Source organism: Caretta caretta, chromosome 1 (genome assembly GCF_965140235.1).
Source record: "Caretta caretta isolate rCarCar2 chromosome 1, rCarCar1.hap1, whole genome shotgun sequence".
Lineage (NCBI taxonomy): Eukaryota > Metazoa > Chordata > Testudines > Cheloniidae > Caretta > Caretta caretta.
In genome coordinates this window covers 336,362,613-336,388,286 of record NC_134206.1, presented here as the reverse complement: position 1 = coordinate 336,388,286, position 25,674 = coordinate 336,362,613, and the positions used below count along the sequence as shown (strand labels likewise).

The following is a 25,674-nucleotide window of genomic DNA, read 5'->3' as shown; positions in this document are numbered from 1 at the left end:
CTATGCACAACTCTTAAAGCAGCATACTCACAAAGCACTGTGCCTATTTATCCACCCGACAATTTATCAGAAGGATAATTAGCTGAAAAACACCAGCTGATTAAGTCTTACTTTTCTCTATTTTATAATAACTCGAAAGTATGGGTCCACCCTGCAAGATGCTGAACACTTTGGCCACAATCCAGCAGAACTCTTAAGCCTGTACTCAATTGTAAGCATGCTAGTAGACCTATGCAGTCAGTAGGACTACCCAAACATTTAAAGTTAAGCACATGCTTGTTTTGGTAGACTGGGCTAATGTGCTCAGCACCATGCAGGATAGAGCTCTTATTTTGCACATGCTTAAAATTAAGCATGCCCTTAAGTGTTTTGTAGGACTGGAGTTCTCATTGTCTTGCAATCATTTCATTTTAACAGCTTGTTCTGTCAATTACACAAACAGTACTAAGGAGTCTATCAGTTTCCCGAGTTACTATTGTGAAAAACTTTGCCCTAGAAGCTGGTGTTTATTAAATAAAAAATGGTGAGAATTAGATTCTTGTTCCCAGCAGAAACAGAAGTTAAAAACAACCAGCCACCAGAATAATCAAGTGTTGCAAAGCTGGTTATAGTTTGGATATAGTATCAATGGATACAAATGATGGGCCAGATTCTGCCTTCCTCAAACCACAGTAGCACTTTTTTGCACAGCTAGTCCCACTGATTTCAATGAGAAGATTCAGCGTTCGTATGAATGCCAGAATTGAGCCCTCAATAAACTTTAATGGGGTGAAAAATAGCAAACAATTATTAATTAGCCATTAAACACTTTAATGGAGCACTTTTAAGAAACACTCGAAGTTAAGCTCCTATATAATAATTTAATTGAGTTTTACAGTAGGGCCATTAAAGTTTGGAAGTTAGATCACAAACAATTAAAATGGTATTTAAAGAGTTTTATAACATGGCACATGCATCAGGTTGTTTCTCAGATTAAATTATTTAAAATAACCAATTTGCATTTATTCAATATAAAATAATTTTCTCACAAAAAACAAAGTGACACAAAGTGACACATAAAGTTTTCTTTTCATATATAAAGTGCTGCTTACACAAACACACATTCTTTTTAAAATATGCACATTCATTTATTTCACAATGAAGTCAGAACACATCCAAGTTTTATAGGTGTTTAATTTTCTGGTTTAAAGTGTGAAAATGACGACTGCCTGGAATCATTTAGATGTTTCTTTCTTCACACTTGTGCCACCAGAAAGACAGATTCTCCCTGTTATGCAAAAAGTAGAGAACATTCTTCTCCTGGCATGAGATATATAGACTATACAGCAGACAGAGATTGACATCTATGACCACAAACACACATGTTCACTTTTTTTCATTGTAGAAATGGGACACTTCTTCCCCCCAACACCCACACACACATTTTGAACTGAAGGTACTTTCCCCCATCTCCCCGTCTTAAATCATCTGGGATTATAAAAAGTCAACTTTTAGGGGTGGAAACCTCTTTTAGTAATAATAATACCTAGCTCTTATAGTTTAATCTTCTATCCCATTTGTATACTGTCCAGCTTTTATTTTTTTCTCCCTACAATGCACATATATAGAATCTGTAATGAAATGTCCTGCAATGATAAGGGAGAGGGTATACCTGGTTCTTCAGAGTCCTGAATTTTAATAATAGCAATAATTTTACTAAAGTTAATTACTGACAATGCATTGTGTCTAATGCTATGCAAATTCCCAAAGGTAAGAGTAATCTCACAGTTATCTTCCCTTAATAACACATTCTCTGTAAGGATTACTGAAATATACTCAAAGTATGTATGATATAATTTCATTTAAGAAAAAAATAGCATTGCATTGAAGATCTAGTACATTATTCCTTTTTCTGGAGCTGATCTGTTCCTTTCAGTTTATACTTTCTTGGCAAACCCACCATCTACTGCTTATGTGAGGCATCTGATTGTCAGATCTGTACAAACTGAATATTCATGACTGAGATTTAACCACTTCATGCATAAAAAAACCCAACATAAATCTCCTTCTATTCCATCGTGTTTGAACTAGATAAATACTCGATTGTAGCTGTACAACATGCCCAGAGCAGCATAAAGATTAATTGGGTGGTCAAAGATGTCTAATAATTTTGAAAGAGTAAAGTCCTATGAAATAATTCAATATTCTTACAAAAATCAGCATATTCTAGAATCTTTGCCTGCAAATGTAATTAACTCTTCTTTGTCTGCATTTAAATTGAGTGGTATTGAATTTAAAACGTTTTTTTTAAGTGTTTGAAAATATTTTCTCGAACACACATCTCCATTTTTAACGATAAGGAAAAGCAGGAAAAATAAGAACAGATCCTAAGAAAAGAGAGCGAGGGAGAGAGGAAATAAAAGACAACAACAGACTTACCTTTATAGGATAATTTGAGTCTTGGCACGTTATTCTTCACATGCTGGCAGTTCACTCCTTCTGCTAGTAATACTCCCAAGAAAAGCAGTGCAATCCTATTCAGCCAGCTCATGCTGCCGACGATACTGTAGGGTCCTTGTATATCGGCGTCTCGGTGCCCTCGGTCCTGTAGGGTACAGCCGCAGAACTTCAAACAATCTAGAAACTGGAGGTAACAGGTGATTGAGGTCAGTTTCATTCATAAACGCAGAACAATCAAGCCCTCATGGCCACGCTTTAGAACATCTCTCCTTCTTCTGCCACAGTCGGTGGAGCAGGGAAAACTTCAAGCCCCTTCCAGTACACACACGGGCACAAAAATTGAGCCAGACAGTGGATAATGAGGCACAACTGTTGTGGGGAAGGGGGAAACAATAACAAGGGCTGCAGCGGGGGCGCTGAACGAGCTGTGCCTTTTATCTACGCTCCTCTGATAGCCAGTGCCACGAGCTAATCCTGCTCCCTGCTTCAGCACAAGCAAGAATGAAAGGGAAACAGAGCGGCGCAGCGAGCAGCATTGACTTTTCCTGTGCACATGTAGGGGAGATGACACAGGATCCCGCAGACAGGTTTTTCCCAACACGCTCTTACACTAGCTGACAATGGGAGAAGAGAAAAGCACAACCCACTCCCCTTCCCCTGCTGTCACACAACACATGCAAAAAACATCTAGGCAGAGAGGAGAGGAGGGAAGAGAAACCTCCACCAAGCCCCTGAAAGGCACGGAGCTATAAATTCACCTCCAAAGGCACAAGCGATTTTATAGCCAGTTGGGGATTTGATTTGATTTGACTATTTTGAATAAAAAACACCCCCTGCAAAAAATAAACCCTGAATATTGCCACCCACATAAATAACATCTCCTGCCCATAGTGTAATCCTGTGTGACTTGCTATCAGTGAACAAGTAGGGAAGACTTCCATCAACATAACTTTACCACTGAAGCTTTTAAAGCCTTGTTAGGAAAAGTTCCTTTACCCTCCCCCCCAACCCAATCCAGCAAAAGAAATTCCTAGTAAAGCTCACTTCAACAGTCAGTTCAAGACATGTATAGGTCCAACGGGGCTTGTAAATTATACTGGGGGATTCTCCAAAGAATTCTTATAAATTTAAGATGTCCACAACCTTCCAATTGCTTGGACACTCTGGTATTGTTTTGTTTTTTGTTTTTTAAATAATTATGTGAAACTCATTAATGAAGTTGGTCTCCCCCCCCCCCCCATCATAAAGAGTGAAGAAAGACTGCAGGAAGACCCCAGTGTCTGCTAAGTGTTAAGGAAAACTGTAAATACAAACACAAACCTGCCCCACCCCTACACACACACATACACACACACACTCCGTTTTCAGTGCTTGAAGGATTACCAGAGTCTCCCAGCCATGCAGAATCGTCGGACATTCAAGTAAGCATAGGAAGTCAACTTTTACTAAACAAGCATGTTGTCCAAGCAGTTTAGTATTTCCATCTATTTTGTTTTAAAAGTTTTCCAGAATGAAAAGATTGACAGATATTTTAGGACAGTAGAAGCTAAGGGTCAAATTATGACTCTCTTACTCACATTGGTGAATAATTAATCATATAAATAGTGCCACTAAAGTCAATGTAAAAGCATATAATCTGGCCCCAATAGAATACAACATCCGTTTTCTATACCTACAAGCAGGTACAAATTCACTCTTTAGGATATAAGGTTTACTCTGTTCTGAGCTTCAAACAGAAATACATATTTGAAAAGCTGCAGATGTTTTTTTATTCTAATTAAAAATTTAAACCCTTAAAAAAAGGGCTTAATACTGTTGTAAACTAGACCTAAACATTCTGTCAACACTGGTTTCACTGCTTAACATTTGCCAAAGGGAAAAAAAGTTTAATTCTATCCCTCTTTAACAAATTTTTCTTCCTCCTGAGTTTACTTCGTTAATCCAAGGGCACTGTATCTGCCAGATTCAGCAATTCTACTGATCAGTGGCATTGTAAAGAAAATAAAATCCAAAAATAATGTTGATTTTGATCATTCCCACACTTGTTATTCTGAGCATTTTCATGCTTCAGGCAGTGGATTAAAGCTCCAAAATGACAAGAGACGCCTGTCTGTTTTCCATGGATTACTTACTACAGACATTCACTCTGCAGAGGAATTCATGTCACTTTGAGATTATTTGGAGAATTGGCCTAATGAATTATCCTTTTGTGTAGAGCAAACAATAAGAAACAAAATACAAAAGATGCACCATATTCAGGACTTTATAAAAGTACATCATTTTACAATGATGTTGCTACACTCAATTAACTGCTAGTTGGATAAAAGAGACCTAGCTCCTTTTCTTCTCTTAAGTATAAAAGAATAAGTAGCTAAAAATGTATCTTTAGATATAGATATAGATACGTAGAGAGAATATTATTCTAGGCTATTTTCCAGGAAATGAAATAAATAAATCATTGTTTCTGACCAATATTGCACAAAAAAAAAATCGATTGCATACCATTAGTAACGCTATTTAAGTCTTCATTTTGAGAAAGAAAACATAGACATGAGCCACAAGGGTCTGAGAAACTTTCTCTCTTTTTGCCCCCACTCAGGGGCCACTCACAATCACAGACCCCATGCTTTTCAAGGGGACATGCAAACGAAGATAGCAGGGTTTGGATGTCCTTAAGAGTGAGATTTACAACCCCAAAGAGTGAGATTCAAGACCAAAGAGTGGTGTGGTAGGTCATTGCTTAAAAAAGGGACTCTCATCTTTGGTCCTTGGCGACATCCAATAGTCCAGGTTTTTAATCCAACCAGCACTTAATAATTTGTTCTAAAATGTACACCGCTTAATATTGCATATGAAACACTTAAATATCCTAATTCATATTGTCTAAGGCTCATGAGAATTCTATATGCAATGCAAACCAGTGGATTTTAATAAAAAACAATTATTTGCTGGTTGGAACAAAAGCCTGGATGATTTGTGATCCCTGAGGACATGAATTTGTCCAGTGTCATTTAAATTTTGAACTGTATTTTGCAGAACCTGCAAACTTTTGATCAAGTCCTGCTCGTTTTTTGGGTGAACTCATACTTTTTTGAACATCAAGTATTCACACACACACCCTTCTCCCCCCACGTAGCCTCCTTTCTCCTCTTGCACATGTATAGAACATGGGCCTGTCGTCTCCATGGTTACCACAGTGCACAAGCTTGGAAAGCCACTTTCCAAGCTGTCAACCCTGTTCCTGAGGGCCCATATTCATTGTCGTCCCTTTCAGTGCCTGAATAAAAATAATTTACACCTGTACATATTTTACTCAAAATAGTGAGATAACCTTAGAAATGTGTGTGGGGGTGAGACAGCATGCTAAGGAGTGAGACTTACACCCAGTGAATGAGACTTGACATGTCCGTGACAACCCAAGGAGACGGGAAGAAATAGAAGGTGAGCCCATGGTCCTGCCCACTGCTCTGCACCAATAAGCAATGCTGGCCAGCCACATGTTGCTTCTGCTGGTACAGGGTGTCTCTACACAGTCTCCTACAAAGGATTTTGCTTAGTAGGCACAAGCTGGCCTATTCTTTTAAAGCAAGTCCCAGCAATGCAAAGCCTTTTAATTCAGGGTGTTCAACAACTTACTTTCAAATTTACAATTGATTCCTCTTTCCCCCATGGTCAACATATCCATTTGCAAACAATCCCAATTGATTGTCTTAGAGATGGAGAGACCAGTTCAGAGAGAGTAAAATCCAGTTCAAATCTTCATCCATTCTTCAGTCAAATGTATTCCTTCTCCAGTGAAGTAAAGGAGAATTTTGTCATTGACTGTGAGGGTTAGTACATTGCTATTGGATGTGCTGTATAACAGCTCCAGTTCAAGAAAAACAGCATTTCTTATACATTCTGTTTCCTGTACTTGTTCCAGATTTTACACTTATCTTCATGTTACATGTTCTATAGTAACATGCATGCCTGGCTAGAATATGGCATCTCAAGCTCTGTGGTTATACTTTTCAAAAGCCAGATAGGTATAGTGGGTTCTGTTTAGCATTTCTGGCCTCCTGCTGTGTGGCATTATGAATCAATGTTCTTTATACAGCCTCTCACCATATGCAGTAATTTCACCTCGATAGTCCCTATAAAAGTTTATGCTTGGAAGTGTCTGGGCTTTTCCCATTGGCTATCCATCTAGAATTACCCTCTCAAGCAAATTGGGGTCATTTTGTGTTTTTCATTTGTTGATGTTGTTACCGAAATTAGTATTACTTGAGTCACATTTATTTCAAACTCCTCTTGCTGCTGCTCCTTGCTTTTAGTACTTACAGGAGCTACTAGAAGCTGTGCTGCTGTACAAAGCTCTTTATCAGCTCTGTACTTCACATTTTCAAATGCACTTTAGCATTGTCATGATCATTTTCTGCTACTTAGGTGCTGCTTTACTTAGCTATGTTGACATTCCTATGAATCTGTGTAAGTCCTACTTCTTTTGGGGGGTCCTTACTCAGTTGCCTCCACCTTTCTTTCTCATTTGTCACTGAGAACTTGTCCTCTATAATTAATTTCGCTCAGCTTGATCTGGCACTTTTTCCTATTTGACTAAAAGTCCTATGTTTTGGCAAAGATAAGACATCTACCTTGGATCAGAAGCTTGAGGATTTTTGTCCTTTTGTGGTTGTTTTCTGCTTAAAGGGTATTTTCTAGTTCAAACAGAAATTAATTTGCTGAAGTTTTACTACCTATGTCACACAGGAGGTCAGACTAGATGATCATAGTGGTTCCTTCTGGCCTTATAATCAATGAATCTACACTGCAGAATTTTATGCTGTCATCCCTTGTAGCATTGATCATTGTCACCCTAAATCAACAATTACTTCCATCCAGATCCTAAAAGGATCTAAGACTCAATACTGTGGTACATTTTAAGCACCCAGGCCATCAAAAAGAGACATTATTCATACATATACAGTATAATTCCAGTTCTCTGAATTCCCTTCATCCAAAAATCCTAGTTAGTCAAATCCACAGTCTGTCCCCCATGTAGCCCTGTGCTACTTACAGTACACTTCTGTGTATCTGAGTTGCCAGTTATTTGAAACTTTCGGATGTCCCCCAGATAATTTGGATAAATAGGAGTGTACCTTATCTACAGAAAAGGAAGCTGAAAGGGTAGAGTTGCACTTTAGCAGGCTGGACTTGCCAAAATCCTTGGCTTGCATCCAAATTTGAAAACACTCTTGCATTTTGAAGGCTAGACATGATGCCCACAATGCTGTCTTGGCATGTCTTTGGTAGCCTTATTCAAAGCTTTTGGATCTATACAAATGCTTAAGTTGTTTGGTATTATTATATGTGCCCATTCTCTTAACCAACTCAGTATCTGTATTCTCTCAAAAACACTGAAACTTACCATCCTGTCATATTCAGCTTTTACTTTATTTCTCTGGGCTATTGGAGTTATATATGATGCAGGTATTTTTGGCAGCACACTGGGATCTATATCAGTGTGATGTTTTTTATTCACAATGCATTCAGGTCAAACACCTCATCACATTCTTTAAGAATATTCTCTGTATTCTGTTCTGTAAACAGACTATACATGGATGTGATCAGCTGCATTCAGACTGCTCTTCAAACCGAAGCAAATCTGTTCTATTATTTCCAATTCTATGGAGTGGGGATCCATCATCATACACACCTGATCATGTAGCTTTGCCACATGTAGTAAAGGTGTGACACAAAGGAATGCTGGTAAGAAACTGATCTTTATAGCCTAGCCCCAATCACATATCATGTGCCATGGACAAAAGGCTTATACCCCTGTCATATGGGATGTGTCATTATCTGCTGTTTCCAATAGATGCTGGAATAAAGTGTGGGGTGCTCTTCCAAAGTGAAGAGAAGTACCAAATCTCTTAACTTTCAACTGAAGCTACTTCAGTTCCCCTGATTGATTAAGCTTATTGATATACCTCACCTGCAGAAATATTGGCAAGGACATATGCCCTTTATGGAAGAAGAAGAAAAAAGGACAAATGTGAGAGTCAATCTACTAGTTCTTCACAGCAAAGTAGACATCAAGAAAATCAAGACAGAACAAAATAATACAACTGACTCCTAAATCCTGGTCCAGCCCCACAGCAAGCCCTAAGAAGTTGAGCTATGCCCAGGGGATTCTATGGAGCAGAAAGGTGCCCTCCCAAATACCAAGCCACAGAACAACTGATCCCCCACTGCCCTAATCCACAAGGATTAGGCAAATGGCCTGAAATGGCAAATGATCCACCAATCCTGTTCTTCATCCTTCCCTGGCTGATTTTGCCTTTGATGCTAAGACTCAGGCCACTGGAATGTACATGAAGATGCTATAGAGCCGTGGTTCTTAACCTGGGGTGCATGCACCCCCTGCGGGTGTGAGATGCCCTTTCTGGGGGTACGAGACATGACAGATTTTTTTAGACGGTAAATCATCGAAAGCACAAATTAAGCACAGGCACATAAGTACAACTGCTTTGTTTCACCAAACCTATGTATTTATTAACATTATACATTTTTTAATGATTAGTGTAATATACAAACAAAAATATATCTAGGTTTAAAGAACTGACTTACTTCAACGATTTTTGATAAGGGGTGCGAGAACATCTTTTGATTTTTGACAAGGGGTGCGAGAACATCTTTTGATTTTTGACAAGGGGTGCGAGAACATATTTTAAGAACCAAAGGAGTGCAGGCTTCAGTAAAGGTTAAGAACCACTGCTACAGAGGTGGGCTCTTTGGCACTCATATCTATCCATCTTATTCCATTGCCCTGATTACCGTATTGTCAGAGCGCCAATCTTTATTATATTCACAACACCCCTGTGAGGTAGGGAAGTGCTTTTATCCCCATTTTACAGAGGGAAACTGAAACACAGAGACAAAAGTATTTAGACACCTAAAAAGTGACATACATGTGCCTAGTGGGTTTTTCAAAAATGCGTCAGTGCTACCTGCATCGTTAGGCACCTAAATAACTTTAAAAATCTGGCCATAAGTGACTTGGCTAGCAAGTTAAGGCTGGACTAGCCTTCCTCATAGAGTGTGAGTTCCCCATCAGGCCTAGAAAGCCATCTATTCTATGCAGCTGACCCTCACCAGTTCTACTATGTCTGGGACCCATCATGGCCCTATGAAAATTTTGTTAGTAATCTCTATTGGTGAGTGTCAAACACTTGAAAGAAATTTTCCATGGCACCTATTCATCACTGGGCTTTTAAAATGCCTAGGTGCATTGCACTTGAGTCATGTGCAAAAACCACAGAGTCCCTATGCAACATCTGCTATAATCATTGTTCTTGCCTGTTATTTTTTTCCCTACTGAATGGTTCATTAGTAGTATATGACAAAGACATCAGAGCAACAACATTAGAACAACTGCTTGTCATTGTCAGACATTGGTCCTAGCTGACTTCCCATGCTGGAAAAGTCTTTTTAATGAGGCTTTCCTTGTACAGGGAATGGGAAGCCTGATTCTGTCTAACAGAGTGTGTGGGTGCAAACATTCCTTGCAAGATCAAAAGAGATCACACAAAATATAGGAGCTAAATCGTTGGTGCATGTTTATTTGAGACCAAAAACTGATAGCTATTTAATCACTACTGAGATACTCCGTGGAAACTGAGGGTGGTAGGTAAACTGCAATAGATCAGGAAAACTCAGCTGAACTTTCAATAATTTGACCTCTGTGAAAGCTTTTAGTGGCAGCAATATGTAAAGTGTGTGTGTCGGAAGGGAGAGATGTGGCTGGGGGTGGGAGGGAAGGCAAAGGAAAACAAACTCTAAGAAAGCATTAACTCTCTCTCGGATGAATGGAGATTTAAGAAAGGAGGGCAGGGGAAGAGAGGGCATTGTATCCCTCCTCTAGGCTGAACATGAAACTATTTAAGAGGAGCTCACTGTATATTATTTTCCTGTGACATCATTCTCATGATATTTGAAGCAGGTAAACATAGACACAGGAAATACAGGCTCTTTTTGTCTTTGGTGGAAAATGTTCAATTGCGAGGCAAAGTTAGATCGGAGCGGGACCAATTTAGTCACCTAACTCTTGGTTGTAAAAATTTAGGGATGGGTTAGACACACGAACATCCAGGAATTCTTGAGGGAAAACTAAAAATCCAGCTTGGTTTCTATTCCTCAGGGGTTCTAAAAATAGTCCGTGCATGTGCAATAACTTGACGTGTTTCTTTTTGTGTGTGTACAAATAGAAAGAAAGTGACTCAATTGTCTCCTGTGCTGAGATTTGATCTGTGCAGGTGGTGGCAGAGTGGAGGGAAAGGCATCAGGGAACACGAGAATCTCCCTGATTCTCATGGTGTGTTTTTGTTGACCCTGGTATGAGTTAGAGCAACTAGGGGGTTATGGTCACTACGGGACCATATGTCAGTTGAGCATCACCAGTGCACGGATGCATTCCCATCCCCTCAGCATGCCCCCGTCCCAACCCCCTACCAGAATGGGAAGAATAGCCAGGGAAGGAGCTGGTAATGCCACTTTATCCCAGCTGAGCTGGGGGAAATTCTCATTTGGCCATTTGGAACCAGAATCCACCACTTGGTAAGTGGCCAGAACAGGGAGAGAAAAATCTGGACCGATATATACTCTAGAGCCAGATCCTCAGCTCAGCTAAATCGGTGTAACTCCATTAAATACAATGGTGTTACACAAGCTTACATTAGCAGAGGATTGGGAACACACACATTGTATAACATGTGTGATATATGTTGTATAACATAAGATTATTTTTATCATAATCAGCCTCTTAAGTCCATCATTTTCCCTAGCATTTCAGACTATGTTACTGATGGATGGATCCCTTGTTTTTTTCTTCACAGTGTAAAGCTTATGTGTTTCGTAGAGTTACTTCATAGAACCCTCTCCCAAATTACTAAAGGATTCTAGAAAGCTTTATGTATTTTCCTTTTAAATGTAAATACCTGTCGGTGCAGCATTTTTTTTCTTACATGTTTATCTCCACCTTCAAGTGAAATGGAACAAGAATATGTTTGCAAGAGACAAAAATTCCATTGTATATACTGATCAGTACAGACTAAGCAGCGAAGGGGAAAAACGAGGCATCTGTTGAATACAAATGAAGGTGGCAGGTTGGTTTGTGAGTAATTACGTTTTGAAGTTACTAGTTATTTGCTTTCAGCAACCAGCAACCTCGCCCCACTCCCAATCCAAGGCAGGGGGAAAAAAAACTATGAAAAACATGGTGACTCCTAGAAAGTTATTTTATATCAGGCCCTAGACAAAGCTGATACCTATGAGCTCTGTCTTTATCCATTTAAAGGGATGTTTTACTGTAGACGTAACTTTACTGAAGCTTAATTTCATTCTAAACAGTTCCTTTTAACTACTGTTAAAGAGCCTTGAAACAACTTGTATTACATTGTTAACGATAGGGAACAGTGTGCTGAAGCCTAGTATTAGTCTCCTTAAAGGGTTTATTATGACGGCAAAACCAACTGTTTAAAGAGCTCCTGTGTGCCCAAAAGGTCGGTACTATGCATCAGCAAAGGAGGCTTTCACAATAAATTGTGAAAATTGGAAGGAGGAGAAGAAAAAAACAAACAACCCACCAACCCAAACTTCAAACAAAACTTGCTCTCCATTATTCTTCCCACGTGTGGAATGATATATGACATCATATAATGTGTGGCAATTCCCCCATCTCTCTTTTGAGGGGAAGGAGTGTGTTCTATTTTGTAGCAATGCCTTAGAGCCAAAATCCACTTTCAGTTCAGGATGTAAGCCTAGGGCTATAGAAACTCAATGCATTTCCTCTGTATTTACACTGAGAGCAGAATGCGGTCTTTGAGAAAGCAGCTGTCACCTTATGGAAAACTTTGAAAAATATCTTATTTGGAAACATGTGTTCTTCTGTGTCACATATTTCCCCGTCTTTCTCTTCCCTCATTCTTTCTTACTGAAGACAGTGCATTAAAACAGGATCTCCGTTGTTTCTTAAGAATTTATCTGCTTCTGCCACTTATTCCCCACCTGACATCATAATCCTCGGTTTGTGACATAATAATCATTTCCACAATGTCCAATTGTGATACCACACGGAGGGTTTAAAATCTGATCCTAAAAATGCATTTTACTACGGTATCTTACATAATGTCATATCAACTTTCAATCCTGAGATATTAATTTCAGCCAAGTGACATCAATTAAACTTGCATACATGGGAGTGATACACTTGAAATAACTCCCTAGAGATAATTCTCTCTGGATTTTACGGTTTTATGATTTGACCTTTCAGAAATGTTTCCACTCTCTACCTAATGCTTGCTTAGGTAAGTCACAGTGATATTGCCAGATTAGAAAATATAGCACAATCTAGTCAACCTAGTCCCCTACAGTAGTTAGAAGTCATAATGAGCAGAAGCCAAAGAAATATAACAAATGTCTCAGGAATTGCTCAGCAAAATTCAGATAGCATAGTGATAAACACAATATAGAACATCTCTCCCTGCAGGTGCTTGGTAGAAGCATCTTCATAGGATGCCCAATTTGAATTTACAAAACCTCATTCTGATTCAAGAGCCAATTTTGTCCCTTACTGCTGCCCTGGAATTCGGTAATTTAGTCTTTCCCCAGCATTGTCAGACTTCATTGGGATTAATCCCATGCTCCAAGTTAAGCACATGCTTTGCTGGATCAGGGCTTACCTGTCCCAACTAAATCGTTTGTTCTAGATAATTTACCCAAATCAATTCACAGTGACTGAAGGCCAGCTTTTATTCTTCCTTAATTCACTTTGAACCTTATTGAAAGACATTTTGGAGAAAGATAAAAGTCAGGGAGAACAGGCTAACAAGAGCTGTACAACTCCAACCTGTTCTTACTGACAAACAGCTGCAAACCTCAGAAAAATGGCACTCTACTACTAAGATGAGATTCTCGTGATTCACACAGCCAGATGTGAGACCAAGATTTCCAACCTTTCCCAGTTTACTGTACATGTTGTGGAAGGTTTTTAGATCATTAAGCCATGATTAGACCCCTAACATATTTGGTGACCATAACCATCATTAAACTCTGGATGGTTTTTAACAGGACTTCAACAAGTTTCACAGTTTAGTGAGTCTTTATGTTTCTGAGAAAATTATTTTCATGCTTTCTATGGAACACCTCAAAACATAGGTCAACAGGTCAAACATTTGAACTATTGTTATGGGAATACTTCGTTACTGATATTTTTATCTCATTAAACTAATCTGAAGCACCCATTACTCCACAAGTTTTGCTTTCATGACTCGAGAGAGCTCCGAAGAAGTTAATTTTCCTCTTGGTAGAATGTGCGACTGCAATAGCTTCAGCTGGATTGTCCAGCTTCAAAAATGTATTACTTACAAAACAAACTCCTCTGTACTATCCTCTTACCAAACCCCATGTGCTTAGAAGATGATTCTCTTGTAGCATACAATGGATCCCTGATGACATAAACTGATGTATAGCATATCTTCTTTTTGCAAAACTATTTCTTTTCTAATACTGAATATTGCATGACTCTCTCCAGTAATATTACATGACAAAGCTGATTATAAAAATACCAACCACCACAGTATGACTAAGGTTATCCTTTCTGTTTGCCACACAATGCCATATCATGGAAATGCATCCTAGATTTATTGGCTGAAAATTATTGTATATGTGAAATAGACTAGTGGGATAAAGAAGCATATCTTTATGGCTTTCAGAGCATCTCCTCTAGAAACAGCTGGAAAATGCAAAACCTATTTCACTAATCTCTTCTGGTACTTTATATTTGCAACACCCATTTCCTAAAGATCTATATTTTCCTATGGTCTCATTCTCAAGCATCATGAAACAAATCTTTTAAAAAATCAGTTCAGTAAAGGATCACTCAGCATTTTCTTTACATAACATGGTGCTCAGCTATTGAAGGGGCAAGGGTCAAGTCTGCCAGTTTTTCCTATTATAAATATAAGGTCTAGACTATAAAAATATGTCACATTCTTCTTAAGATTGAGGTGCTCAGATGAAAATTAAGAACCTTCTACTGAAATGTAGAGAAGGATTAAGTTATGTCTAACAAGTGGCAGGAAATAGCACTTTAGATATCAAATAGTGCCTGAATGATTTGCTAACAGAGCAGATATAACAAATGTTCTTTGCCCAACCCATTTTCAAGGGTATTTTCATTAAAAATAACATGACTGAGCACAATGCCCTGTGCACAATGAAGATATGTTTCAATGTTTATATAAAAGCAATTAAATTGTGTTGTTGTAAAGCATAAACATGGGTCTGTAATTGCCACATTTTCTCTACTGTCATTTTGAAGTCTGGAAACTAAAAAGTATCCTGTTAGCGTTCTATGTAGGCTATTTCATCTTGAGCTATTTAAACTTTTGATTTTTTTTCTCCATCTGATTAGATGTGACAGAACGCCTGCAATATATTTTTCCTGAAATTGTGGCGCAATTAAAGGGGGTTTGGAGTCCCAGGCTGACAGTACCACCTAGTGGCGATACTCCAGAGTCTGCCATCCAGTGGTAAGAGTCATCAGCCAAGTACCAGGATTCAGTGGCCATGTCACTCAGCATGAAAGTCAGTGGCCACTTTGTCGAGCAGTGGGATTCCACGGCTGTGTCAATCAGCAGCATGAGTCAGAGGATGCCTTGCCTAGAGGTGGGATTCAACGGCTGTGCTTCCCAATGATGAAAGTCAGTGGCCAGAGGCAGGGGCACCCGAGCCCTCCCTGCTCCACTAGGTACGAACACATGGCCCGAAGAAACAATCATTCAAATTGCAGGGCCTAGGTGATGGGTGCCCCTACACTTGCTCCATGGGCTACTTCCAGCCTTGGCTTCAGATGCTCTGTTGATGTCACTGGTCTGACTTGGGGTCCCCCGGGAGTTCTTTTGGGCCATTCTCTGGAAGGTCTCCCTCTGTCTGTGGTGTTTCGGTGTCCTTGGCTTCTGCAGATGAAGGGTCTGTAGCAACTTGACCACAATGCCTGATCCTGACCTTTAGGAGCCTCTGCAGCTTGTCTGCAGGAGGCTGTAGCACTCAACTGCTCTTCTGCTTGGTCAGCCCAGACTGAGATGAGTTGCTCCCTTTGAACCTTCCCTCCACTGTTGCATCCCCAGCAGGAGTGAGGGGGTGTGGCTTCCTGTGTTTAGAGGAACTCCTTAAACCTTGCCTCACCTGTGTGGGGCTGCTACACACCATCACAGGCACCTTCATATCTACTCCTTTCCAACAGTATGTACAAAGGAAGCCAGACTGGCAGTGACATTATTACTTACATAGTGACATAGATGTGCCTGGAATGTGACAGAACAGATAAAGATGGATTCCCTGTCCAGTTAAGTTAATAAATCTAAGCCACACTTAACGATTTGATGCAAATGGTTCCACTGACACTTGAAAGCTGCCCCACAATGGACTTTATGATACACATCTGTTACAGCGGATCCTGGGTCAAGATTTACTTAAATGACTGGTGATTAGGGGTGCCTGAGACACTTTAAAGGTTCCTGATTTTCAGAGGATGAGTGCTTGACCAGAGACCTGGAAGGTGTCTCAAGTTGTGTACACAAAAACAGAACCACCCAAAATCACGAGGGACTTCTGAAAATCTCACACTCTGATCTTTATACGGAACAGATCATATATATATAAAGGGTTATTAGTGGTAGTGTAGGTGAAAAGGGAATCTATTTTAAAGTTTGTGCTTGTGGTCCCCTGCTTCCCAGTTGACAACAAAGTAAGTGGTCTTTATTCCCCCACCTGGGATAGTTAAGAATTTTTTTTTCTTAGGCTGTTTTGTCTCTTCTAAGAAGACCTTGTCTTCATGTATATGTGGTTGGGTAGGAATACCAATGATGTATTGAAACAATCTGGTCAGCAGTGCTTTGGTAACTGGATACAGAGATTTTCTCCTCTGCTGAAAGTTATTAACATCAGAGGGCTGTTCAACAAGCTATCTGAAATGAATTAGTGGTCTCAGTCCTTTTCCAAAGGGACAGGTGTGCATTTCACAAAAGCAGTGACAACTGCCACTAATGCTCTCTCTTCGAAGTCTCAACAGAGGAACCGAGTCCTCTCCATTCCTCGCTCACTTTGAGAGGAGGTCCACGAAGCACTGATGGGGCAACATGGTGTACCTACACTACAACATCTGCTTAACCTTCCTGTTTAAGGCTGCCAATCAGGTCTCCTTTGTGAATGCTGGCTTGTGATTTTGTTTGTTTGTTTGTTTGTTTGTTTGAAAGAACTAAAACAATCTGGTGATTTTAGTTGGCCTCAATCTCAGTCGGAAGAAAAGACTCTGTTTCTGAAGATTATTAAAATTGTTAGTATTTAAGTAGCACATCAAGGCCCTTGCTGACAGCAGGACCTCAGTACGCTATACCTACAAACTAAAGAGAGAGCATCTTCTCTGAAGAGAACTTATAGTTTAAATAGGCAAAGGGGGAGCGGGAAACAGAGGCAGAGAGAAATGGAGTGACTCTTCCAAATTTGTGACAATGGCAGTGCCAGGAACTGAATCCTGTCAAAGCTCGTTATCCATTAAACCACACGGTGTCTCTAAGAGAATAAAACTTAGTCAGGTAAGAGTATAATGTCAGCATGCAATAATGTCCCCAGTGATAATGTTGTTTTTCATTGCAGCAATATAGACAATGTATATTTTATTGGCTAACCTATTACTTTGCAAACAACTTTAAAGCATACACCATGCAATACCGTATATTCTACTTCTATCTCTCAAGTGCCCAGCTTATGCAGGGAAGACTTGATAGCAGATATCTATAGTCTGTATGACAGCAAATGGAGGGCTTTGAACTCCTTTGCTTTCACAAGATAAATAACTTTAAGAGACATGGTTAATGGCATACTTACTTTCTGCACAAGTGGAAGAGTTGGCTGTGATCCACTTCCGAATCTGAATTTTTACTACCACAGTACTGATAAAAGCTGTTTTCAGGAACCAAGCAAATTGCGTTAGGGAGAACAGCAGGTTTCTCACCACTTCGCTGCATTCAGGAGTCAGCAGAATGCAGTAATTTCATTTGAGCGATTCATGTTAGTAGGACACCAGACAACAAGGGAAAACTATACGCTATTTACATGTAAACAATAATGTCAGCAGTGGCAGTTGTACAGAAAAGGTTAATATCCCACTGCTGAAAAATAAATAGCTCAAGCTTCAGGCAACAGAATGGCTGACGGAATTGGTAATGGGATACCGAGCCTTTCACCTCTAGATCACTGGATGAATGATAAGTAAATGGTTAGTGAAAGTCATTACCATCTGAAGTTCATTAAGTGGTCTATATGTGCTGGAGGCAGCAGCCAAGTTTAGTGGAGAAGCGTCCATACTTCAAAAACCACCCCCATATCATACTGGTTGGCAGATCCAGCAGAGAGGCCAAAAACTGAATGTGTATAGAGGCTAACCTACCCTCCATACCCAAAACATAGTCCATCCAGAAAAACATGGAAGTGTATTGGAATGCCAGTCTGGGGCAGCTTCTGTGCTGGGCCATTCTTCTTCTGTGGATTACAAGAGGACTTTCTTCTTCAAGCATCAAGACCTTGCATCTTTCATGAGGAATACATTCGCTTTTTAAAAAAATGGCTGTTTCTTAGTTTTTTATTACCAATAACCACTAAACAGAAGCCAAGCTGTTCAATTTCATAGGTGAAATATTTACCAGAGGAGGCTAGATGAGTTTGGAGCGTGGGGAGAATCGACAGTCTAGGACAAGGGAGGGGATTCAACCACCAAATCTTTGTGGAAGTGTGATTCTGTTTTCCTAGGATGAGCTCATGTTTGATACAGTTGAGAGTTGGACTGCAAATGATTCCAGACATAGACAACATAATCTTCCTCACACTGCCTGAACTTGATCACAGGTGAATAGCCACTCGGGTTAAGAACTGGACTGAGACCAACCTATGCTAGTGATTCTGGGGGGTAGATTCACAAAGGGGGCTTCAGCATTCCAGTGTCTAGCTCCTAGGCACCCTGCCATCCACTGGAATTCACAGCCAAGTTAGGTGCCTGTTCTTTCCATGCATTGATCTAGTCTTCTGGGCACCTGACTGACAGGCTGGAAAAAGGGACTTATCTCCATTCCAGGATTCTCAGCTGTATACCCCCTCCTGAAGTTAGGCACCTAAGACTAGTCAGCTCTTTCTCACAAAAAAACAAAGAGAGACCCAAATGTAGCCACTAGCTCCATGGGAAGGGCATGTGGAATGTGGGAGACCTGTTTCTTATCCCTACTATACCTGATCTGATGCAGACACTTGAACTGAGGTCTTCCCCATCCTATCTGAGTGCTCTAATCAGCAGACTGGCATGGGTGGTGCTCTCCATCTTTTCTCTTGAAGCAGTTCCACTTTGCGTACATAATTATTCACTGGGTCAGAGAGAAAGAAAAAGGGACCAATAGGCTTGGGCATTCACCTAAGATGTGGGAGTGTCCTGTTCAAGTCCTTGGGGCAAATCAAGCAGAGCAGGAATTCACATTTGTGTCTCCCACATCCCAGGTGAGTGCCCTAATCTCTGGGCTGTTGAGTATTCTGGGGCAGGCACCCACATCAGCCAACACACAAAATTCCTGACCTGCTTGCCCATGACTGTCTTTCTGCAGATGAGACATGTTCTAAACTTACCTATTGGATCAGGCCCTGAGGGTGAGAGAACACCTAGTTTGAGAGTCCCATCAGGTCTTCTGCATGAGCAAGGGCTCTAGGAAGCTTATTCGTTGCGGGTGGGGTGGTGTTAGGGCACAGATGGCTTTGCACGTTCATGCTGGCAGAAAAACTTGGGCTCCTATGGAGTTTTGGCACCCACAGGGTTAGGCTGAAGCTGAGTTGTGGTTGTATGAATGTCAGTGGCACCTAATGTCGAGAGGCACTTAGGCACCTAAATCTCTTTGTGAATCTAGTCCTTGATCACGAATGTAATGTCCACGTTCCTAACAAGGGTTCCAGGACAAATTAAATAGATACTACATTCAAAGAATCCATCCCAGTTTCCAATCTGAGCCCAGTGAATGCTGAATTAAGACTTCTGGAGTGAGTTACTACAGTGCGGATAGTCATGCAGCACAGATGTAAGGCTAAACTGTGCCTGGCTCCTGTACCTAAACCAGTCACACCCAAAAACTTAGAATTTTATTACAATTTTTTAATTTAAACAGCAATATTCATCTAATTTACTTCTCTGAGAAGAAATGAGAGCAAGGATGCTCTTGTAGATAAGGTACCCCAGAAGATAGGCATTGAATTGCTAACTCTGCCACAGAATGCCTGTGTGACCTTGGGTAAATCACAATCTCTCTGTGCCTTAGTTCAGTATTTCCAAACCGGTGTGCCCTCAGGCCCAAACAGGTGTGCTGAGTTTTTTTTTAAAAACTACATGCAAGAACAAGGTTGGGTGGGAAAGCTGCCTTCTAATTGGCCATCTGCCTCAGTGACCCGCCTCCTCCAGGAGTGGAGCAACCGATCAGAGCTCAGTCTCTATCCCTTCCCCCACTTTCCTCCTGTGTAAGCAATGGGTAGGCTCCTCTGTCCCTCCCCAACCCTCCAGCAGCTGTCGGCTGGGATTGGGAGGAAGAGCCCCTGAAGCTCAAAGTGTGCCACAGCAGAGAAAAGGTCAGGAATCACTGCCTTAGTTCCCCATCTGTAAAATGGGGATAATATTTCCTGTCTCCCGACTGTTGTCTCGCTTGTCTATTTGAACTGTAAGCTCTTTCAGCCTGGGATGTCTCTTGGCATATATACAACACCCAGCACAATGGAGCACTATCTTTGGTTGAGGCCTCTAGACACTACTGAAATACAAATGAACACTAATAATTAATAATATCTCTCTAATAATATAATCCTGGTTATTTGGGTAGGAAGTTCACCCAAAGTTTAACTCTGCAATACAAATGGACACCCTGCCCAATCTTTTGCTTGTTGCAGTTTTATCATTACCCTAGTAAGGGGAGATGTGACTGATTAGGATGGTGTAAATAAAGACAGACTAGAGGGCTGATCTTGTGTGCATTTAAGTCAATAGGAGTAATGCAATAGACTTAAGCAAAAGCAGGATCAGGCCCTAATGAGGAGCTGAGCAGTCCTAAAAGAAGACATGACATCATCAGACAACTCCAAAGTGGTGACATAAATCTTTTTATGGGACCATCAATAAAAAGAAAAAAACAAAACCTTTCACTTCTAATTTTCAGAGGTGGAGATTTCATTCTGACCTCCAGAAGGACTAATCCCTCAGCTTTCACAAGCAGTTTAAAAAAAAAAAAAAGTAAAAAGCCACACAAGTGTAGGGGCTGAAAAAAACACACAATATTGGAGCAAAGTAGGTCTGGAACGACTATGAATCAGTCTGAGCCAGCGCAGCAAGAGCTGATGGAAGTAGCTGAATAACAAATAGGTAAACTTCCAAAGCAGCAGTTTTTAATTTGGGTTCACACAGAGCATCCCCTCCAGCACACACAGAAACATAGGTCGGTTGAATCCAACTGTTTGGACCTGAGTACAAAGATATAGATAGATTGCATTTTTCAATATAAACTTTTAATAAAAAACATCAGTATGTTTAGCTTCCCAGGCAGAAACATAATCCATGGCATCTCAATGTAAAAACACAAGAATGGACCATAGTGGGTCAGACCAATGGTGCATCTAGTCCAGTATTGTGTGTTCTGATAGTGGCCGGTGCCAGATGCTTCGGAGGGAATGAAAAGAACTGGGCAATTTATCAAGTGACCCATCCCCTGTCATCCAGTCCCAGCTTCCAGCAATCACAGTTTTAGGGACACCCAGTGACCGGGGTTATGTTCCTGATGATCTTGGCTAGTAGACATGGATGGACCCATCCTCTATGAACTTACCTAATTCTTTTTTGAACCCACTTATACATTTGGCCTTTCTGACATCCCCTGGCAACGCGTTCCATAGATTGACTGTGTGTTGTGTGAAGAAGTGCTTTCTTGTGTTTGTTTTAAACCTGCTGCCTATTGATTTCATTGGATGACTCCTGGTTCTTGTGTTATGTAAAGGAGTAAATAGGACTTCCTTATTCACTTTCTCTACACTACTCACCATTTTATAGACCGCTATCATGTCCCCCCTCAGTTGTCTCTTTTCTAAACTGAACACTCCCAGTCTTTTTAATCTCTTCTCCTGCGGAAGCTGTTCCAGGCCCTTATTCATTTTTGTTGCCCTTCTCTGTACCTTGCCCATTCTAATATATCCTTTTTAGATGGGGCAACTAGAACAGCATGAAGTATTCAAAGTTTGGCCATACCATGGATTTACATAGTGGTATTATATTTTCTGTCTTATTACCTATCCCTTTCCTAATGGTTCCCAACACAATTAGTTTTTTGACTGGCGCTGCACTTTGGAGCCTTTTTAAAAAATCGGCATTATATTAGCTACCTTCCAGTCATCTGGTACAGAGGCTGATTTAAGTGGTGGGTTAAATACCACAGTTAGTAGCACTGAAGTTTCATATTTCAGTTCCTTCAGAACTCTTGGGTGAAAATCTCTGGTCCTCATGACTTATTACTGTTTAATTTATCAATTTGTTCAAAAACCTCCTCTAAATACACCTCAGTCTGGAACAGTACCTCAGATTTGTCACCTAAAAAGAATGGCTCAGGTATGGGGATCTTATTAGCTTCACTGCAATGGACTTGTCTTCCTTGGGTGCTCCTTTAGCACCTCAATTGTCCAGTGGCTCCACTGATTGTTTGGCAGGCTTCCTGCTTCTGATGTACTTTAAAAAAATGTTTTTAATTGTTATGTCTTTTGCTAGTTCCGCTTCAGATTATTTTGCACTGCCTAATTATATTTTTACACTTGACTTGCCAGAGTTTATGTTCCCTTCTATTTTGCTCAATAGGATTTGACTTCCAATTTTTAAAAGATATCTTTTCCTCTCAAACTGCCTCTTTTACTCTGTTGTTTAGCCATGGTGGTATTTTTTTTTTGTCCTCTTACTGTTTTTTTTTCCCCAATTAGGTTATACATTTAGTTTGAGCCACTATTATTGTGTTATTATTGTGTTTTTTAAAGTTTCCATGCAGCTTACAGACATTTCACTCTTGTGACTGTTCCTTTTAACTTCTGTTTAACTAGCCTCCTCAATTTTGTGTAGTCCCCCTTTAGTGCTACCATGGTAGAATTTATATAGTACAATAGATCTGAAACCTGCTGTGTGTGGCTGAGTCTCTTCTATATTTTTGTTGTGTTTTACCAGCTCCTGCTTAGTTCAGCTCTGTGCGGCCAGTGTGCTATCTTACACTCATGTGCACTGGACAAGATCCTCAGCTGGGGTAAATTGCTTTAGCTCCTTTTCTTCAAGGAAGCAATACCAATTTACATATCTGAGGGTCTGGTCCTTATAGTTATCTTTCTAGATTCACATTGCTGTAAATATATGCTACACTTAAAATCTATTTCATCACTTTATTTGTTTCATTAAAGGCTAATCCAAAGCCCATGCAAGTCAATGGGAATCTTTGACTTCAATGAGCTTTGGATCAGGCCCTAAATTAACATTCCAAAATGATAATTATTAGTGGGGAGCATACGATTTTCACAGAGGGAAGGTGATGGAATCACAACAATCCACTGTATGCTTTTATGGATTTGCACATTCTTCTGATTTCAGCGGAAAGCCTTGGATCAGGCTTCTAGTCCATTACACTGACACTGTTGGTTTATTGTACATTCACTGGTGTTTCACTCAATCTAGTTTTAAATATCCCAAGCAATAGGGCTTCCACTTTTTTTCAGATCCTATCTACTGCTAGAATGCGAAGATGGACTAAACCTTGACAGCTGCCGCTGTATTTTTAAACCTGTGTAGTGCCTAGGGTATCCTGGTGTGCATCTTTCTTGGTGCTTGTCTTAGCATCCATTACCATAGTGGTGACAGGTGCTTTATGAATATAGAATAGATGCAGGTAGATTAGATGGGTAAAATAGATTAGACAGACAGGTTTTGTGGCTAAGATATGACTTGAGGGCTGTAAGCCTCTCAGAATCTCCGGCAGAATTACTGATACCTAAGGCACTGATCCTGCAAAGCTGAAATCAATGGTTATGTTTACACTGCAAAGAAAAACCCATGGCTCCAAGTCTCAAAGACCGAGCCATTGACTTGGGTTTGCAGGGCTAAAAATATCCATGTAGACATTCCTGCTCAGGCTGGACATTGGGCTTTGAGACCCTCTCTGCTTGCCAAGTTTCAGAGCCCAGGCTCCAGCCCAAGCAGGAACGTGAACACTGCCATTTTCAGCCCCACAGCCCAAGCCCGCTGAACCCAAGGCAATTGGCCCGGCTCTGAAACTCGGCACCCCGGGTTTTCTTGCAGTTCAGAGCAGCGAGCAGGACCAGAGTCTTAAAAAAGCATGAGGGATGCAGCTTCCTTCACTGTGCCAGCTGTTTGTGCCTGCCTCCACTCACCCAGAGGAAACAGAATTTCTTCTGTTTTTCAGATCACCTTAGATGACCTGAAAATGTCCAGTTTTACCATAAAAAAAAAAAAAGAAAAGTTTGGAGCCAAAAGCTAAAAACGTCTCCCAGTTCCAGCTATGTTTGTAACCACAGGAGTATACAGCAGGCAGCTTGTTTACCCAGATTACTATCAAAGACATTTTCCAACGTAGCATCAGAAGAAGGAATAAAATATATACTTCATTTGTCATAAATTCATGGTTTTTTTATTGAATCAAGCTGAAATGCTGCCTGCCCTTTGATGCCATGTTTTGCCATCAGCTTGTGTCTGTTTGTTTCGCAGTACGGGCTCTAGCTTGTTTTTTAATCTGGTAGGTGGTTTTGAGAGATCTGCACAGTGGCAGGCCCTAGAGGCATCCTGGTTGCTTCATGGTGCTGAGAGAGCACATGCCAGAATAACTACTTCTGCACCCTTTGAAAGGGTGCAGTGTGCACTCCTCCTGTGACAAATATGGTCTGAAATCTGGCATGGCCCCTTCTAGGAGTCTAGGGACACTGGTACGGTTGTAACCCCACCCCCTCTTTGCACTCCGGTATGCAAGAACTGGGATTGACTACCACTTATTGTGGTGCACACAGAAGAAATCTGCTACCCTAGGTAAAACTACAATGTGCTGCCACCCCTCGTACTCTTTTAGAAGTTGACAGCAGACACTCAGCACCTCCCCCACTGCTACCACAGGCCCCTGGGCAGCTGGGTCAGCGGCTGATGGATCCTAGGGACAGACCCCAAGGGATGGGAACAATCTGACACCTGAGTGGGTTCAGCCAGGCTAGGCCAGGATGAAAGTCCCCCAGCCTCTGCCCTCAGCCCTGCAAGCAGCCACAACTCACTCCCTGGATGGGTTATACCGCCAACCTTCCCAGTGGCCCATTCTGGATGAGTTGGCCCCATCTGCCCAGGGCTAAAGATAGGAGCAAAGCCCAGCTCAGCAGTTCTGGAAAATAGCGCTCCTTCCTCCTAGAGCTGCTCAGCTGAACCATAATGGGAACCAGGCAATGGCAGGGGGCAGTTCCCAGCCTGTAAAGCCTCATTGATGGGCAGCATGGACCCCTGGTCTTTCACAAAGTCATCCAGACTGGGGACATTGATTCTCTCACATGAAGGGTGGCAGGCTCCTTCCCACTGAAAAGAGAAGGGATCGCCACACCTCAGCCTCTGCCCCCACACCGTGGCCCCTGCACTGCCAGTCCCTTGCCTAGTCCCACAAACTTTGCAAAGCCAGCCTGCACCCCTGCCTAATCCCAGCAAACTCCACACCTCCGCAGCCCATCCCCCACCCTCCTACCTTTCCTGAGAAGCTCATCATCCATGGGCTTGTAGGTTGCACAATGGCAGCACCTCCAGAGCCTGGACATGGTGGACTTGAAATGGGGGTGGCAGTATGACTCCAGAGCAGTGGCTGGGGGCTGCCTGGGCAGCAGGGCCTGCAGGGGCTGAATGGAGAGAGGCAGATGGCAGCTTGCTGGCAACATGGAGGCAGGCAGGTCTCTGCGCTGTTGGCTGAAGCCCCAGCAGTGCTCACAGTGCCACTAGAAGCAGCCCTCAGCCTCTCGAGAGATGGCCACAATCTTACCTGTGCCAGGGGCAGGGAGTGGCTGGAGAGAGAGAAGGAACATTTCTCCTGCAGCCTGGTTGATCAGAACCCCAGCTGGTCACCACCTGCT

General features: G+C 41.2%; 1 protein-coding gene across 2 annotated transcripts in view; it reads right to left on the bottom strand.

Annotated features, from left to right (window-relative positions):
- SEMA3A (semaphorin 3A) overlaps window positions 1–25,674 on the bottom strand; it is a 289,689-nt gene that overhangs the window by 200,042 nt on the left and 63,973 nt on the right. The window contains exon 2 of one of the 2 annotated variants that reach the window (XM_075124518.1): window positions 2,419–2,623. In XM_075124518.1, the coding sequence (XP_074980619.1) occupies window positions 2,419–2,530 (112 nt within the window). In that variant the 5' untranslated portion in view covers window positions 2,531–2,623. Of the gene's footprint in view, window positions 1–2,418; window positions 3,069–25,674 lie in introns of those variants that run through there. The other variant, XM_048835313.2, reaches the window with a different exon arrangement.